Source organism: Gouania willdenowi, chromosome 17, assembly GCF_900634775.1.
Source record: "Gouania willdenowi chromosome 17, fGouWil2.1, whole genome shotgun sequence".
Lineage (NCBI taxonomy): Eukaryota > Metazoa > Chordata > Actinopteri > Blenniiformes > Gobiesocidae > Gouania > Gouania willdenowi.
In genome coordinates, this window is record NC_041060.1 from 24,186,690 (window position 1) to 24,203,162 (window position 16,473).

General features: G+C 42.2%; 1 protein-coding gene across 1 annotated transcript; it reads right to left on the reverse strand.

Annotated features, from left to right (window-relative positions):
* Nucleotides 1-4,865: 4,865 nt before the first annotated feature.
* Nucleotides 4,866-15,812, reverse strand: LOC114479840 (dnaJ homolog subfamily B member 6-like). The gene is made up of 8 exons (XM_028473743.1): nt 15,626-15,812; nt 14,237-14,343; nt 13,411-13,520; nt 13,254-13,319; nt 13,010-13,120; nt 11,354-11,500; nt 11,080-11,281; nt 4,866-6,506 (listed from the first exon to the last, which is right to left on the reverse strand). Exons 2-8 carry the CDS (start codon nt 14,299-14,301, stop codon nt 6,401-6,403), a joined length of 807 nt encoding a protein of 268 aa, XP_028329544.1. The 5' UTR covers nt 14,302-14,343; nt 15,626-15,812; the 3' UTR covers nt 4,866-6,400.
* Between the last annotated feature and the right edge of the window lie 661 nt (nt 15,813-16,473).

Here is a 16,473-nt window from a genome sequence, read left to right on the forward strand (position 1 = left end):
TTAAAAAAAAAAAAATGAAATCGAGGGGAACACTGACACATAAAAGGCTCAGACCATGATAGATATTAGTTTTTAGTGTATTGTACAGCTGATTTATATATACCGAGAGGTGCTAACAGACAGCTAACTCAAGAGGCTCAGTAATTATGATTATTGTAATTTAACTTTAGTAATTGAGAATGTAATTGTAATTGACTTTCAGAGGATAAAAAAAAATGTAATTTATTTGCAAGTGGAAAAAATGCTGCTCACTGTAATCATAATTGAATTGTAATTGAACATGGATAATTGAAATCATAATTGTAAATGTAATTGACCCCAACCCTGGTGATTACGCACATTTTAAAGAATCTCATTTTAGTCATCTCCCTCCTGATGTGGGACCAAGACTGACCCTTGTATTTTTTGTTCTATTTCATAATATTTCGTTAGATGTCTTACTATGGGATGTCGCCTCTGCTACATTCCTCAGAATACCTTCACTTTGCCAATCCTGATTGGCCGGTGAAGTTCATCAGTCCGATGGGAGACACTCCCACCTCCTATAAGAGGAGGGGACGAACAGGTGCTCGTCATTCTTAAACATCTTCTCCTTTCAGCTACCTCGCGTATTTTTGGCTCTGACCAGTTTAACTGTCCGCAGGTGGGATTTTCTTCTTTTCTTGCCGACGAACGCTGACAGGGCTAACGCCTAGCTTTAGACCACACCAGGTTGGAAGGTAAGGTTTAACAGCTCTTACCTCTATGGTGAAGTGCTATCCTTCGCTGCCGCAAGGTGTGAAGCTCCGAGCTCCTGCTCTGGCTGTCTGCCCACTCCAACGCTGCCGCTCTGGCGTGCACGTTGACCCCAGCGGCCTCTTACTACGGTGACAGCTCCGCTGCTAGCTCTGTGCTGTAAGACCAGAGCTCACGGACGCCAGCTCACCATAGCTGCCGTCCCAGACCACGGTCCTTGACACCCCCGGGCTCCTGCACACGTTGGTCTCCCTCCTGGGCCCACACCACGGTGTCTGGCTTAGACCCAGCTCCTATACCACGGCGTACGAGCTGACACTGTCCTCGTCGTCCTGCTAGCACCTGTGGTAGCAGCCACGTGGTAGCGCTTGCTAAACCACCTGCTCTCTTGCCTGCATCAGCAGCCATGGAAAATGAGGCTCCTCTGACCGAGGGAACGGGAAGCATCTTGGCTTGTCTTTGTCCATGCGGTGGAAATATATCCAGCAAGGATAGACACGAGACCTGCTCCGGATGCCTGGTCATCGATCACACCCGGGTGGCCATCGAATCCCCGCCCTCCTGCACGCACAGTGCACAGTGCCTCCACAGGACACTGGCGCGGCTTCTGAGTCCTGAGCAAGGCCTCGCTTCCTTCACACACAACACAGTCGCGGTGGGCGCAGTGAAGACATCCCCATGGAAACTGCTGCTGTTCACGGCTCCAGCTGGAGCTCTCAGCTGAACCTGGCAGATATCTCCCCCCCTGACAAGGATGTCCTCATTATTGACTGTGGAGAATTTGATGGGGACTCCTCTGACCTACCCCTCTCCGGGATGGGTGAAGGGGACAAAGCGTTCGTCACTTTGGCATGCGGTGGACTGCCTGCCTCCTTTGCTGCCTCTCGGAAAGACATGGAGGGCTTCACACCTGTCTGTCATCCTCCAAGCCTGGACGTGTGCAGCACGACTGGCCATTCCCTGGCCCGCCATTGCCGTGGAAACCACCAGGTCCCGCTACGAGATGAAGAAGTTCCCTCTCTCCAGAGGCGCTCCAAGAGAGACTCCCTTTCTTCCCCGAGCTTCTTGAGGAAGTGGCTTGCCCCTGGCAGACCCGCCCATTCACCGGGAGGGCCCCGGTTGCAGGCTCCTCCATCCTCGACTGCGAAGCCGTGAAGCCCCGTGGACTGCTCAGGATGCCGCAGATGGAACCGCTCGTTGCGGCACACCTGCTCCCATGCCAGCCTGCTGTGTCTCCACGGTGACCCATGCTGCTGTCGAGAACGGACCGTCTCCAGTCGGACCTGTCCCGTAGGACCTGTCCCGTAGGACTTATCGGCCTCTTGGTCAGGGCCATGAATGTCCTTTCCCTCTTCAACGCCTACCAGGCTGAACTTTGTGAGGATTTCACTGCATCCCACTACCCTGCGATAATAGAGGAGATATTCACGGTGACGGATGTGTGCCTCCGTACCCAAGCCTGCTCACTATAGACTATGGGAAAGTCATGGGCAATATAGTGATCCAGGAGTGTGCTCTGCACTTGCAGCCCCGCCTTGGGTGTTACGGACGTTATCGAAGGGTTACAGACTGCAGTTTGTGTCTGTCTCTCCCGGTTTTGCTGGAATAGTGCACTCCCGGGCCCGGGGAGATTCAGCCCACGTGTAATGGAAGGAAATTGCCTCTCGCTCCCGGGAGGGAATTTAGTCCAGGTACTTTCTGGTCACCAAATGAGGGGGGACCGGGATCTGTCCTATTCTGGATTTACGAGCCCTGAACAGGGGTCTCAGGAAATACACTTTCAGGATGCTCACGCGTTCCTCCCTCCTACGTCTGGTACGTTAGAGGGACTGGTTTACGTCTGTTGACCTCAAAGACGCGTATTTCCACATCCCGATATATCCTCCTCACAGAAAGTACCTAAGGTTTGCTTTCCAGGAGATATGCTATGAATACCGCATACTCTGTTCGGTTCAGGTTGTGTCTTCGGTTACTCGGGTTGATGGCTTCGGCCATCCTCGTGATCCGTCTGGGCCGCCTGCGCATGAGGGAATTCTAGCTGTGAGTGGCTTCACTTTAGTTGAACCTCGTGCGTCATGGCGCACTGAGGGTTTTGGTTACGCCAGGGTGCTGTGCGGCTCTGTTTCACTGGCAGGTGCCCGGCTTCCTGACGGATGGCGTACCCTTTGGTGCTGTCACAGACAGGAAGGTGATCTCCACCGACGCCAGCCTGTCAGGATGAGGTGGAGTTTACAAGGGCAGATCTGTGAGAGGCCGCTGGAATGCGGCCCTCCAGCACTCTCACATAAATTACTTGGAACTGTCAGTGGTGTTTCCCGTTGTGTGCTCAGCTTTCTCCAAGTGATGCGAAAATTGTTCATGTTCTCCCATTGACCTGCTGGCCTCTTCTGCCTCACAGGGTGAGCAGTGGCCTCATTTGTTGTGTCTTGTTTGTGCGATTATATGGACAGGACAAGGGCCCTCAGGAGGAGTGATCAGCTGTTCGTCTCCTGGGCTAACCCCCGTAAGGGGAAGCCTGTCTCTAAGCAACGCCTGTCACACTGGGTGGTGGAGGCTATTGCTTTGGCTTACTCGAGTCAGCCTAAGGGTCTGCGTGCACACTCGACTCGGGGATTTGCCACATCCTGGGCCTTGTTCAGGGGAGTGTCTGTCCAGGGCATCTGTGCGGCGACAAGCTGGTCCTCGCTCCTCACGTTTGCCCACTTTTACATGCAGGATGTATCCGCCCCGTGCATGGCACAGGGCGGTCTTAATTTCCTGATGTAAGCAGGCTCCTGCTCCCTGGGCTGGTGATGCTTGGTTAGCTTGTCTGCACTGGAGTTTCCATATCCCATAGTGAGACATCTCACAAAATAGTATGAAATAGAACTATAGGTTACTTTCGTACCCCCAGTTTCATGAGTGCGATGTCTCACCAGACTGACCTTCTTATTCGAACGAGGAGAAGAGGTTCGCTTACTAAGAATGACGCGGACCTGTTTGTCTCCTCCTCTTATAGGAGGTGGGAGGTTCTCCTATCGGACTGAGGGGTTCACCGGCCAATCAGGATTGGCAAAGTGAAATAGCTATTCTGAGGACTGTAGCAGAGGCGACATCCCATAGTGAGACATCTTACTTACTGTATATTACTCAGAGAACCGGGGTTAAAAAAGTAACCTATAGTTCATGTTCTAATCAAGAGTGTGTGTTTTTGTGTCATTTTGTTGTTTGTCCATTCTTTTTGATATTCAGTATATTTTTCTGCAAGTGTTATAAATTATTCTGGTAATATTATAACAATAATGTAAATATAAATTATTTGGTATACAAAAGTTTTTGGCCACTCTAATTTTCAACTTTTAACCAATTTCTGTGGTTTTTAAAATCCCATCTCACCATCTTTTCCACCATATTTGGTCACATTTAACCCATTTTTTTTAAATTTCTGATTAAAACAAGGATTTAACTTTAAGATGACTATATGCTATGGCTCAAATAATAATAAACTTCCTGGATAAAAGTGGATATTAGTCAGATAAATAAATAAATGTGGTTATCACAGATTCATAGAACTATGGACCATCATTTTGCTGACTTTATGGATGAGCCCCAAAAATCTCTCCTCTTTATAGATGGCCCTGTCTCCACATGACTGTTCTTCAACGTTCATGTGTGCGTTCAGCCACCTTTAGGTACAGTGGGGGTCCCTGGTACCTTTATTTTGGGGGTTGTGGGTTGAAAAGGTTGAGAACCACCAAACTAAATAACATTACGATTTTAGTTGACTAAATACAGACGACTAAACTATATAAAGCATAAGAGTTTATGCATTTTTTCCCAACTACTATTGATCAACTTGATATGGATCAGTAATGTTTGTAAATACACAAATTTGATGTGATTAATACATAACTTCACAAATTCTGATTGGATTTCATCCCATGTGAACAAATTATAATTTCGTGTTTATTAGTCGACAAATATATAAATATATTTTGATATAGTTTTTGCAAACACGTATTCTAAAAAATGTCATGATCTAGTTATTGTCACTTTAAAAAATGTTTAATCCATAAAGTTAACACTGGTCCAAACCAATACCAGTGAAGCTTAATGCAAACAAAAGAATGCCAGAGCCTCTGAATCCTGAGAACTGAGGGTAAAACTGAGGATTTAATGTTTACAAAGTACACAAAGTTTCTGCTTTTCATAGTTTTTACATCAAATGCCTTCAATTATTTGTACATCATCATTGAACCATAACATTAAGACTGGACGTCAGAAGACGTACATGCAGGAATAAATAAACATAAAACCAGCCCATGGGGGAGGGAGGGGGGGTCTGTTTCACAACAGAAACGTGGGAGGAGGAGAAGGGGCGCAACATCTGGAAGTCCTGCCCACATTTAACAATTAATTCATACCAAAACAGCAACGTGGTCCCGAACATTGAGAACATCAGCTGAGCACAGCTCACACACACCAAATGCATAGAAAAGTGCCGACGGCCGCGTGACACTGAAGCAGGGGTCGGCAAACCTTCCACCACTAATCAATCATCACACAAAGAGCCCAGCTATGCAGTATATATCACAGGCAGGTGTCCCATATACACATCATATGTAGAATCACTGATATACATGATGATGGATAATGCTGAGCGTTGCTAGGTGCTGTTGATCAGCCTGGTGGTCGTAAAGACTCATCATGAATCACTGAAACCTGAAAGAACAAATATAGCTACAGCTTTCTTACGCCGTCATCAAGTTTACAATAGAATCCAGAGTGCAAGTTAACTTGAGAGTGCAAGTTATGCAACAATGGGAAGTTTAAGTCAATTTAAAAGCCGGCAGCATTGCGAGTACAATGTGAATTGTTTTATAAAATGCTTCGGAAACTAAATTTGATAAATGTGTACGAGTTATGAAGCTCCACTGTATGATCGACTGTTGCTTTTATATCCATCAAAAGGTGTCTTATAAATTATCGTAGCCTGACTGCAATACCTGAAAATAATACCTGGCATTAAGTATTCAAACCAACACAATAATGTTTGGTCACTAATAGCCAGGTGAGAACTATTTTTTTTTTTTTTTTTTTTTTTTAGAAAAAAAAAAAAGGGAATTTGTTGTTAAATGTTATGGTTCAAAAACACAGTAAAGAGATCTAAAAACAGACAAAAATAACTGAAACGACTAAAAACTAACAAAAAAGACTAGCAAGTTTATCAGCATGTAAATCATGACTGTTACTATTTAAAACTGAAGCTGTGTGTAACTGCAGAGCAACACGAGGAGCAGATTAAAGTTTCACTGGTGTTCTGCTCAAACTGGTGTCCATTTTAACTAATGACTGACTTCAGAGCCAAACCAGCTAACACTAAGACTCAGTCATTAGTTACCATGACCACCAGTCTGTTGGAAACATCATGGAGTCACTTATCATGGAGTGTGTTTGTGTTAGAGCGAGCCCAGCCTTACTCTGTCAGCTACTGGAAACTAGTCAATACTCAATGACAGGAGTCTGTCTTTCAGTGACAGGAGCCAATGAGGCGAATGTGGCTGGAGAGCTGTGGGTTGCCGACCCCTGCACTAAACTAACTCAGGTATGTACACCGGCCAATGAGGAGCAGCGCCTCGCCACTTTGTTGCTTTTCTTCTTCTGCAGTTTTTTCGGACGTTCGTCTTCACTTGTGCTCCAAACGCAGCAGCTGCTCCCGACCGTTGATGGTGAGTGAACGCAGATGTCCGTCTTCCTCCACCTCCACACGCTCCTGCCCGTTCTCCACAATTCTGAGGAAATGGACAGAAAACAAAAAACATTACAATATAATTGTCACTTTGTCACTGGTGCACCTTAGACTTTTAGCCAAAGCCTTTTTCTAAACAAACTACGATAACATAATAATGTTTAAAATGTGGATTTAAAAAAAAAAAAAGTGATGAAAAACTATTTAAAACTTTTAATGTACCGTACTGCCTGGCTTATAGGACAATTTTTTTTTTTTAAATTTAAAATTGAGGGTGTGGCCAATGTGGCACTGCGCTATATGGGACGGATTTATTAAGATCTGAAATAAAGGGTGGTAAACCAGGTGCGTCACTAAATCCTTTGGTGGCGCTGTTTACTCACCTGCTGAAGAGAATTCACTACCAATGCGGCACGTAAAGGTGCGAGTATAGACGTGGTTGAGACCGCCCTATTTAAATGAACACTTTGCTTGTTTAACGTGGAGAGGTGAGTGCACAGAAGCACAAAATGACATATGAAGAAGTGAAATTGGAGGCAGATGGACTTCTCTGTCTGCTGCACAAACATTCAATAATGTAAAAAACTAAACAAATAAAAATGCTGTTTAATAAACTTTAAAACCATAACATTGTTTTTTCCCCCTAATTTAATGTGTCTGTTCCATCAGTTCCTGTAACTTATGTGCTTATCAGTCCATGGAAAACATCATCCAGCAGGTCTGAGCGTAGCGCTGTGTCACCGCACGCTCAGATGTGAACATTGTGACATTGCTGTGTAAATGACGCAGCAGATCAGCTGATTCTGGCCTGACGCTCCTTGGCATCAACGCGACATGAGAGGTTGACGGTCAAAACATAGAGAGAAAGACACAGGAACTCACTGGAGCGTCCGGATCGACAATATGGAGCTCCGTGCATGTTCGGCTTGGTGTCCCAGCACAGGATAAACAGGTCCAGGAAAATGAATGGTTGATAATATTGATTATTGATCCGAGAAAGAACTGATGTTGACGCGCAGCACCACACTCAAGGGCAATGACGTCGCCTCTGTGATGTCTCCAGCTGTTTCTCTCCCTCACACACACTTTACTCTGCATTTTCTTATTGTTTTATTTAAATATTTTTCTTATACTAAAACTGGAACATTTTTTTTCCATCTTCGCTGTGTTTTGTGTCAACATTTACTGCAGCCATGATCCCTGTGTGTGTGTTTGCACCTGAATGTGGGTCGTACTATTTTTCAGCGCAGAAACAGTCACTGCAAACAGTTCCTGCTTTGATGAATTGCATTGCACCCACTGCATTAATTTATCTGCATTTCCTCCTCCCATTTATTTGCACCCTTTATGAGATCCATCTACTTTACATATTCATCAGAGGGAAACGCCCTAAATGGATTGTGGGCACATTGTGACGCGCTGAACACACACAGTCCTGATACCCCTAATTAGCGCGTGGAGTGATGTTTGCACACGTTTCAAAAAACCCTAAACCTTATAGTGAATCCGCCCCAATGTGTGGATTTTTCAGCCAGTCACACACACCTGCCCAGTGACAGCAGATATCTGGAGGCAGAATATTAGAGACAGTCACCCCTGCAGCAGGAGGACTGAACTGGAACGGCCACTGAACATCACGGTGAACTGAAGGTTCAAAAATTAGCTTCGGATAATATAGGAAAAGTGAAAGACCTCACAGCTTTAATAACAGGACGGATGCATTGTTCTGCGTATGCAGGACGATGTCTGAGTGGAGGGCAGTTTATTGGGCGCGAGTGACAGCAGAACTCCTACACCTGTTGAATATTTGTTATTATTTTCTGTGCCTAAACTAAGATGACTTAAATAAATTGTTGTGATATAGGGTTACAACCTAACCTGAGGCGATAAGTTCACGGTAAGAAAAACGGACAGAGTGGAAATCAGTCTGGATCCAGTAAAAAGTGACCATAAAAGCTGTAAACGGGCTAATAATAAATGAGCAGCGAGGACGTGACTTCATGTAGAGATGGAAACTCATCCGTTGAAACTGCTATAGCAGCCCACCTACCTGCCCGTTCTGATTGGCTTAGTCGTTTTAAGGGCAACCTCATCAGCCAGAAGGGGCTGGGCATTATGGACCAAAACTCAAACCACAATATTTTTTTCTAAAATGGCGATATACAAATATAAATCTTGATACATTTAATTAAAATAAGGTGAGACCAGGAAAACTATTCTGGTTTAAATTTGCAAATGCAAAATGTCACACAAGCTCATTTATTTATTTAACAAACAGCTGCACAATATGTGTCACTTTAGGCTTCTTCTCCTCTAAGGGACAGCATGTGTGAGTGAGTTATGTAGTGTGGCTTGTTTAGTGGTAGGTCTGGGTTAGGACACACTCAACAATCCATCTAATGGTGCTTTTATGCTGTTTTGAGAAGTAGTGAAAGCAGCAACTCCTAAAACAAGTAATATATTACAAAATGAGCTTAAAAATATATGTATCGATATGGGCGATACTGTCATTTTCTAAATAGAAAACTCAGTTATAGATATCTCAGTCCCTTCAAATACACAAATTCAATGTACAATATTGGCAGGGCTCTTAGGTTTTTTTTTTTTTTACCTCTCAATTTTTCCAAAATACTGCAATTTTCCTCAAATAAATAAAAATGGGTCAAATAATAAAGGACATTTAAAGTAAAGATATTACAGTGAGTGATATTTGTCATTTATTGCTTGGATATTGTCAGTGGCTTACATACTTTACATAGAATTGGAAACTGGGGCACATTAAGGTTGACGTAAACTACTTGTTTTCTTTGCCAAAAGTCTGTGTCCCACTAGGACAGACTGGGAGCATGGCAGAAAATTAAAGACAAATATCTGTTGTTTTATTGACATTATGAAAAAGACTATTATTATTGAAGAAAACCAACATCAAAAGCAGTAATGTTCACCTTGTAATTGTAAACAGATGATACATTTCTGCTCCATATAGTGCCCTGCTCTAGTGGCCTATGTGAAGGTGCAGCCTTTACATGGATTTTTTTGGGGGAGATTGCTAAATCATTGGAATGCAACCAATACCATGGAAAACATGGTAGGTATTTTCCAGACAAATTTGGACTTTTTAACAAACATCTTAGAAATATCCCCTTCAAACATCTTTCCAGGTCAGCGATAAACAAACTGGAACACGTTTTCCCTCCTCTGGAAATCTTTATGTTCCACGCGTTGCAGATGGTAAATGTGTATATTTCAATTGTTGTTGTTTCAACGTTTTGTGGATTTTGTATCATTGTGTATTTCTGTTGTTGTTTGTGTTATTGGAGTCATTTCATGTATTATATTGTGTTGTGTTTCATATTCTTTAAAAGCCTCGTCATGTTGTGTATCCTTCCAGGTGAGGGATGGGGAAAATTGAAGATACGGGAAATCTTTGAGCTCCACGTATTGCAGACACTAAACATGTCGTTATCCGTCTCATTCATCACTTTTTTTTACGTGTCCCTGCCAATAGAACGGACTCCACCAAAACTCACTTCCCTCAAACCGTTGAAGGTGCGTAACCGTGCTGACAGTTGTCACTGTATCTAAAGTACGGTACATAGGCATGCTAGTTTTAGAGTGTGTGTGTGGGGGTGTGGGGGGGACGTGTGAGGGCACATCTGGCAGCTCACACACCCAAATAAAGTGACGGTGAGGTCAGGGGAAGGATTCACTTTGTTTTCTCACGGACAGCTGGTGAAACGTTTTTACTAGCGATCGACTGATTTAATCAGCCGATTTTTGCGCGTATCGGCATCGGCCGATGCGCTCTGCTGCGTTCGTCGATCCACTTTATATACAGAGTGGCTGCCACAGGCTGCTCCGTCTTGCTGGAAACAGAGGATGCAGAGTGCAGAGCCCCTCCACCCACGAGCAGAATGTGAAGGAAGCTCTTCAAACCCAACGGCAAGTTTTAAACTTTCAAAGCATCTTTTAACTGTTTAACTTAGCTGTTGTTCTGTGGTTCCGTGTTGTTGTCGCAGTTGTATTTAACGAGCAGCTGGATGTAGGTTTGGTGAGTGTGTTTCTCTCTCTCCCTCTCTGCTTTTCACTCAGCGCTAGGGTTGGGCACCGAGAACCGGTTCCAAATAGGAACTGCAGTTTGTGTGTGTGTTTGAGAGTGTGTGTGTGTGTGTGTGTGTGTCTATGGTTTCAGTTTGGACCGCAGAGCGAAAGGGAGATATGAACTAATCTAATGAACTAAAAAGCCCAGTAAAATTTCGAAAAACAATCACTAGGAATAAATAGTAGGTAAAGATAGTAGCTCTAACAACAGGTAAAATGATAAACTTGGTGATATTACAGCCTGTGAATGCAGTACGGGGACCCAAATAACTGTAAAGAGGTTTTGTATTAGTCTATGGTCTTTTTAAAGTGGTGTTTTTTTTGTGGCTTTAGACTCCAATTACATTTATGTTTATATGTTCCCTACAATTACAATATAAACAGGTTCACATAATCACTATTTTTTATAGTTTGTTTCCACTGTATATACAACAATAATAATCTCTCTCAACAAGAACTGTTGATTGATTTGTCACATGACTGCTCCAGGGTTTGTTTGAAGGACCACTTTTTACCTTTTTGTGGTGATCTTTCGGCCGTTGACGATCTTGGTTGACGTGGAAACAGAACGGAAATTTCCCATGCTGCCTCCGCCTCCTCCTCCACCTCCAAAGGAGCTTGAAGAGAAAGACGTGAAGCCTCCTCCCCCCAGACTGCCCATGGTGGTCATGTGACCCATGTGACCCATGCCGCTCATAGAGCCGAAGGAGCCGAAGCCTGTCGGGAGCGACAAGATGCTCTCAGTGAGACACACGCTGTTGTCTGAGCCCTCGGTGCATCAGAGCTCACCTGGGTCGAACGGGGGGAATCCAGCACCGAAAGGAGGAAAACCAACAAAGCCTCCGAAAAACGAGCCTCCAGTCCGGCTGCGACCCGTCCGGCTGTGGTGTCGTCGGCCGCCGCTAAAGAAAGGATCCTCATTGAAAGGATCGGCACCTGGGTGAGAGAGAGAGAGAGAGAGAGAGGTGCATTGAGACTCACTCACCGTGAAGAATGTTTACCCCTTGGCTACAACCAGAACCTGCAAAATAAAACCCAACTCTTCTGTATATTTTATCCCTTATGTTGCAAAGTCTTCCGCTCACTCTCTGAAGGATTCATCCAGGAGCAGAGAGCAAACAGAAGGCAACTACACATTCAAAGTCCTTGAGAATGAATGCTCTAGAACAGCGGTCACCAACAAGGTGGTCGCGGGCACCAGGGAGCCCGCATGGACCATGTGAGGGGCCCTCAGGAGCTCTAGTCACCAATGAGTTCCATCTAAAATCTGATTTACTTTCCAGGATTCAAACTCACAAAGATAAATACAGATGACACGTGTAGTTAATAAGTGAAATTAAATACTGCTGATAAAGTTTTAGTATTAAATTAACCATCTTTAAATCTTTATTTTCACTGAAACATTGTGACAGATGTTTTAAGTGTTGCAGATCTGGTGTATGATCAGTGGTATGTTATATATAATATGATATATACTGTAAATGGAATCCATTTTTAAAAACAAGGTAGATTTTTGTAAAATATGGCATAATTGTTACATTTTACAAATGTTATACAAGTTGTTTGTTCGTAGCTCGTCAAATAGAAAGATGATCATTTTCTATGAAATGTAATGAAAATGAAACCATTGCATAATGTAGGAGAAATAAACGTTTTATACCCTTTTAGATTACAGCTAGCCTTCATTATTATTTTACCGTCTAATTAAAGTGAAACTGTGAATATTTAGTATTTAAAACCAATAGCCCTTTGGATTATTGAGTCACGACTCGCTAGAAGTAGCTCACAGTTTCAGAAAGGTTGGTGACCCCTGCTTTATAGTTATAATGTTTCATATACTTGTCAAGTTCACCACACAACCGAGATTTACATCTCAACTGGGTCTCATTTTGTGTTTATAGTTTTTTTGGATTCATTTTCTGGGTTTCTGAATATATTTCATTGTCTTTTATTCTTTTTAAATGTATTATTCTGTTTCTGATGCGTTTTTGGAGTCCTTTTTATATTGTTTAGTGTGTTTGTAGTATTTATGGTGCCATTTTGTGTAACTTGGATGTCACTTTGTGTGTTTTTATCGTTGTTCATGGTCCTTTTAGTGTAATTTTGTTCTTGTTTTTGGAGTTTTTGTGTTACAATCCTCATTTCATGTCCTTTAGCTGTTGTTTGAAGTTGTTCTGGGTATTTTTCTTGTCATTTTGAGTCCTTACAATGTCTTTTAGGGTCATTTTGTGCATTTTGTCAAAAATGTGTCAAAAGTGTGTCAAAAAACATGTTTGTGGAGTGGTCTTTTTCTGTTTCAGTTTTCACACATCTCTAAACTTTGAATAGTTTGGTTAACGTGTAGATAAATCGTGTATTCAGGGTTTGTTATGCATTAAAAATACATTATAAATAATAATTAAGTCAATCAGCAGTCTCATTGGGAAAGCTGACATCCAACCTTACCAAATAAATCTGCAAAAGGATCTCTGCCGCCAAAGAAATCCCTGAAAACATCTTCAGGATTACGGAATGTGTAGGGTTCGTGGAAATGATCTCCATTATGGAAGTGTGCTCCTGGAACACAGAAGAAACATTTTCAGCCTCCAGCAGGAACGTTTCTGCAGGAACACTGAGAGTGCATCGTGGGCAGCTTTAGAGGTGAATATTCTTTGGTTTGGGATGAAGTTCAACTTTAAGCACCACTGACCTCTTCCTCCATGACTGTTTGTCAGCCCGTCTATGCCATATCGGTCATAAATGCTCCTCTTGTTGGCTGGAAAGGGAATAAACAAACAACTTGGATGTTGGATAACAGCAAGAAAGAGGAAGGAAAGCCCTCTCTTTAGGGACAGTGATGAACCAACCATCTGACAGCACTTCGTATGCCTCTGACAGCTCCTTAAACTTCTTCTCCGCATCGTCTTTGTTCTCAGGGTTCTTGTCGGGGTGCCACTTCAGGGCCAGTTTTCTGTATCTGCACAGAAATACAGTGAGGTTGAACCAAAGCTAGGGCTGGGCAAAAATGATATTAATCGATTGATCAAATTTGTAGATAAAAACGATTTTTATTTTGCAAATTTGAGGGTTTTTTTCGGACTTTTTCGTGTTCCGTCCTTGTGGGTTACCGTAGCGCGATGCGAGCCAGCCCCCTTCTTTGTTTACCCTTTGAGTAGGCTATATGTGCGCCACAGGCATGTTTAATTCTTGATTCACACTATGCTGAGATGCTAAGAGTTTATTATTATTTTAATTGTAATGTTATATGTTATAAAACATGCAGTTATCTGATTTCTTAATCAGAAATTTGAAGCCACCGTGAAGTTGCTGTTGCACTTTTGCTTAAACCTGGGTTAAAGCTTGAAATTGCTGAATGACATAACCTCATTTACTTTTGATCTTGTGATTATTCTATGCATTTAAACTCTTGATGACCATTAAAGCAATACAGTTGCAGACATCAGATATATTGTCAAAAGTGCAGTCATTTTTAAGTGCATTGAAAAAAAAAAAATAAATTTTGAAAATTTAATTTCTCTTTAAAAACCAGATTTTTTTTTTTTTAGGCAAAAAGGCCCAGCCCTAACCAACGCTTTAGCAACTGGGATAAAACAGCTTTATTCAGACGTGCTGATGGTTTAGAAATAAGTCAAGTCAGACAGAAAAGTCTCATTATTCCTAGTTTTAACTCACGCCTTCTTTATGTCGTCGGCTGACGCTCCCCGCGGCACTCCCAGGACTTGGTAATATTCCACCATGATGAACGTCACAGTGGAGGAACCTTAGTGAGATTAATGCACCTGAAAGACAACAAGACCAAGTTCTACACGTCTGACATTTAATGCAGCAACACATTTTATAGATCAGAGGTTTTTTTTTTAATGCAATGGTTTCATTTTCATTGAAAATCATCATCTTCCCATTTTAGTGGCTACTAACAAACAACTTTGAACTAATCGTATAACATTTATAAAATGCTAAAATGAGGTCATATTTTACAAAAATCCACCTTGCATTTTTAAAAACATGTCTTATATACTGTATACAGTATGTATTAGAACATACCACTGACCATACAACAAATATGCAGGACTTAAAAACATTTGTCACAATGTTTCAGCGAAAATAAGTAAAAACTTTATCAGTATTTATCATCTGTATTTATCTTTGTGAGTTTGAATCCTGGAAAGTAAATCAGATTTTAGACGGAGGTCATTGGTGACCAGAGCTCCTGAGTGAGGGCCCCTCACATGGTCCAAGCGGGCTACCTGGTGCCCGCGGGCACCGTGTTGGGGACCCCTGTCTAAAATAGATTATCATCAAAAGGACAAGGATCTGTCATTTTTAATTATTAACGTTATTGTTACAGTTATTTAAGAGTGTTAACTTTTTCATGCTGTGCCTGGAAAAAGTATATAAATAAATATATTGAATTGATGTTAAATTTATATTTACATTTGAATGCCCATTCATTTTACCAACATGTTTACTGTAAACAGTAAAATGACAGCTTTCATAGTTCTGCACTTTTCTGTTCACATCAGGATAAAAACAGCGTATAATTTAATTAAATATGTACAGTTTTGGCTAAATGTCAGTGGGAACAGAAGTACTGTAAACAGTTAAATAGCTTTGTTGTATGCTTTTTTTTTTTTTAGATTATTGGTACACAGCGGCATCCATTGACCGGTGTTGCCAAATTGGAGGGTTTTCGACCGGCCCAGCATTCATAAACTCCAATAAAACAGCAAAGCACTGCAACAGACATGCGTTCTATCTGTTATATGTATCTTGTAATGTTAACAAAAACACGTTTTCACGTCTGTTTTGTAGATTATCAACAGATTTTCGTCGCAGATTATCGTCCATATCTGGCAACAATCTACCTTCACCTGTCCACTGAGCATCAAACTCGAGAATAAGAGAAACAATTCCAACAAAAGCACACAATTACCCAACATAATTAGTAATAAGATTGAAATCTGAAGGACTAGACCGAGAACCGGGATCAGGACTGGTGATAATCTCGGGCCTCGGTGAGATGCCGCGGTTAGCATCGTTAGCTTAGCGGCCTAGTCTTACCGCTGCTCTCCGTCAAGCCTCGGTGTCGGCGCTGACGAAGCCCGGGCACACGGCGCTCTCCTAGGCCTGGACAGCTGCTAACAGACCGCGGTCATCTTGAGCTATCCAGACTCCGTCCGCCCTCAATCTGCCTCTGCCTTTCTCCATCAGCCGGGGTAGGACTGCACAGCGCCACCCCGTGTACATAACATGCTACTGACATTTACGTCAGTCAGTAATTTTCAACCGGAGGCCCGCGGGCCAGACGCAGTTTAACATTTATCGCAGGTGTGGCCCACCAAAACATAGTCTATCACTAAAATAAAAACCTATCATGACTGCTCAGAAATGCTGCTAGTTTTCCATCTATCCACTTAAATGTTTGAATTATTTTAACAAATACACACAGTCCTTTATATCATTATAGTACATTGAAATAGCGATGACATTTTTTTAAATATATATTCACAGATGTAACTATTACTATTGAGCCTTGCTAGGTATCACTGATGACAGAAAGAAAAAAACAAAGCAAAAACCAGATATAGATAAATCAATTAACCGTGAAAGGTCTAAACAAAGGTCATGAAATTAAAAAATAATAAAATACAATAGAATTTTTTTCCCCTTTATTCTAATTTAGTTATACATTTTTAGTATTTCTTCTTCTCCCACACACACACACACAATTTGTAAATATTGTTTCGAGTGTCTATTCGGGATCTTACACTGTAAAAGGCATACATCACTGAATAACAAATACAGCTTTCTTCAACTGTCATCAACTTTCCTTTAATATCAGATTTAGCACTAAGGACTGTAAAAACTCATTCGTTATTTGACATTGGGGTAATCCTCCACACTGTGGT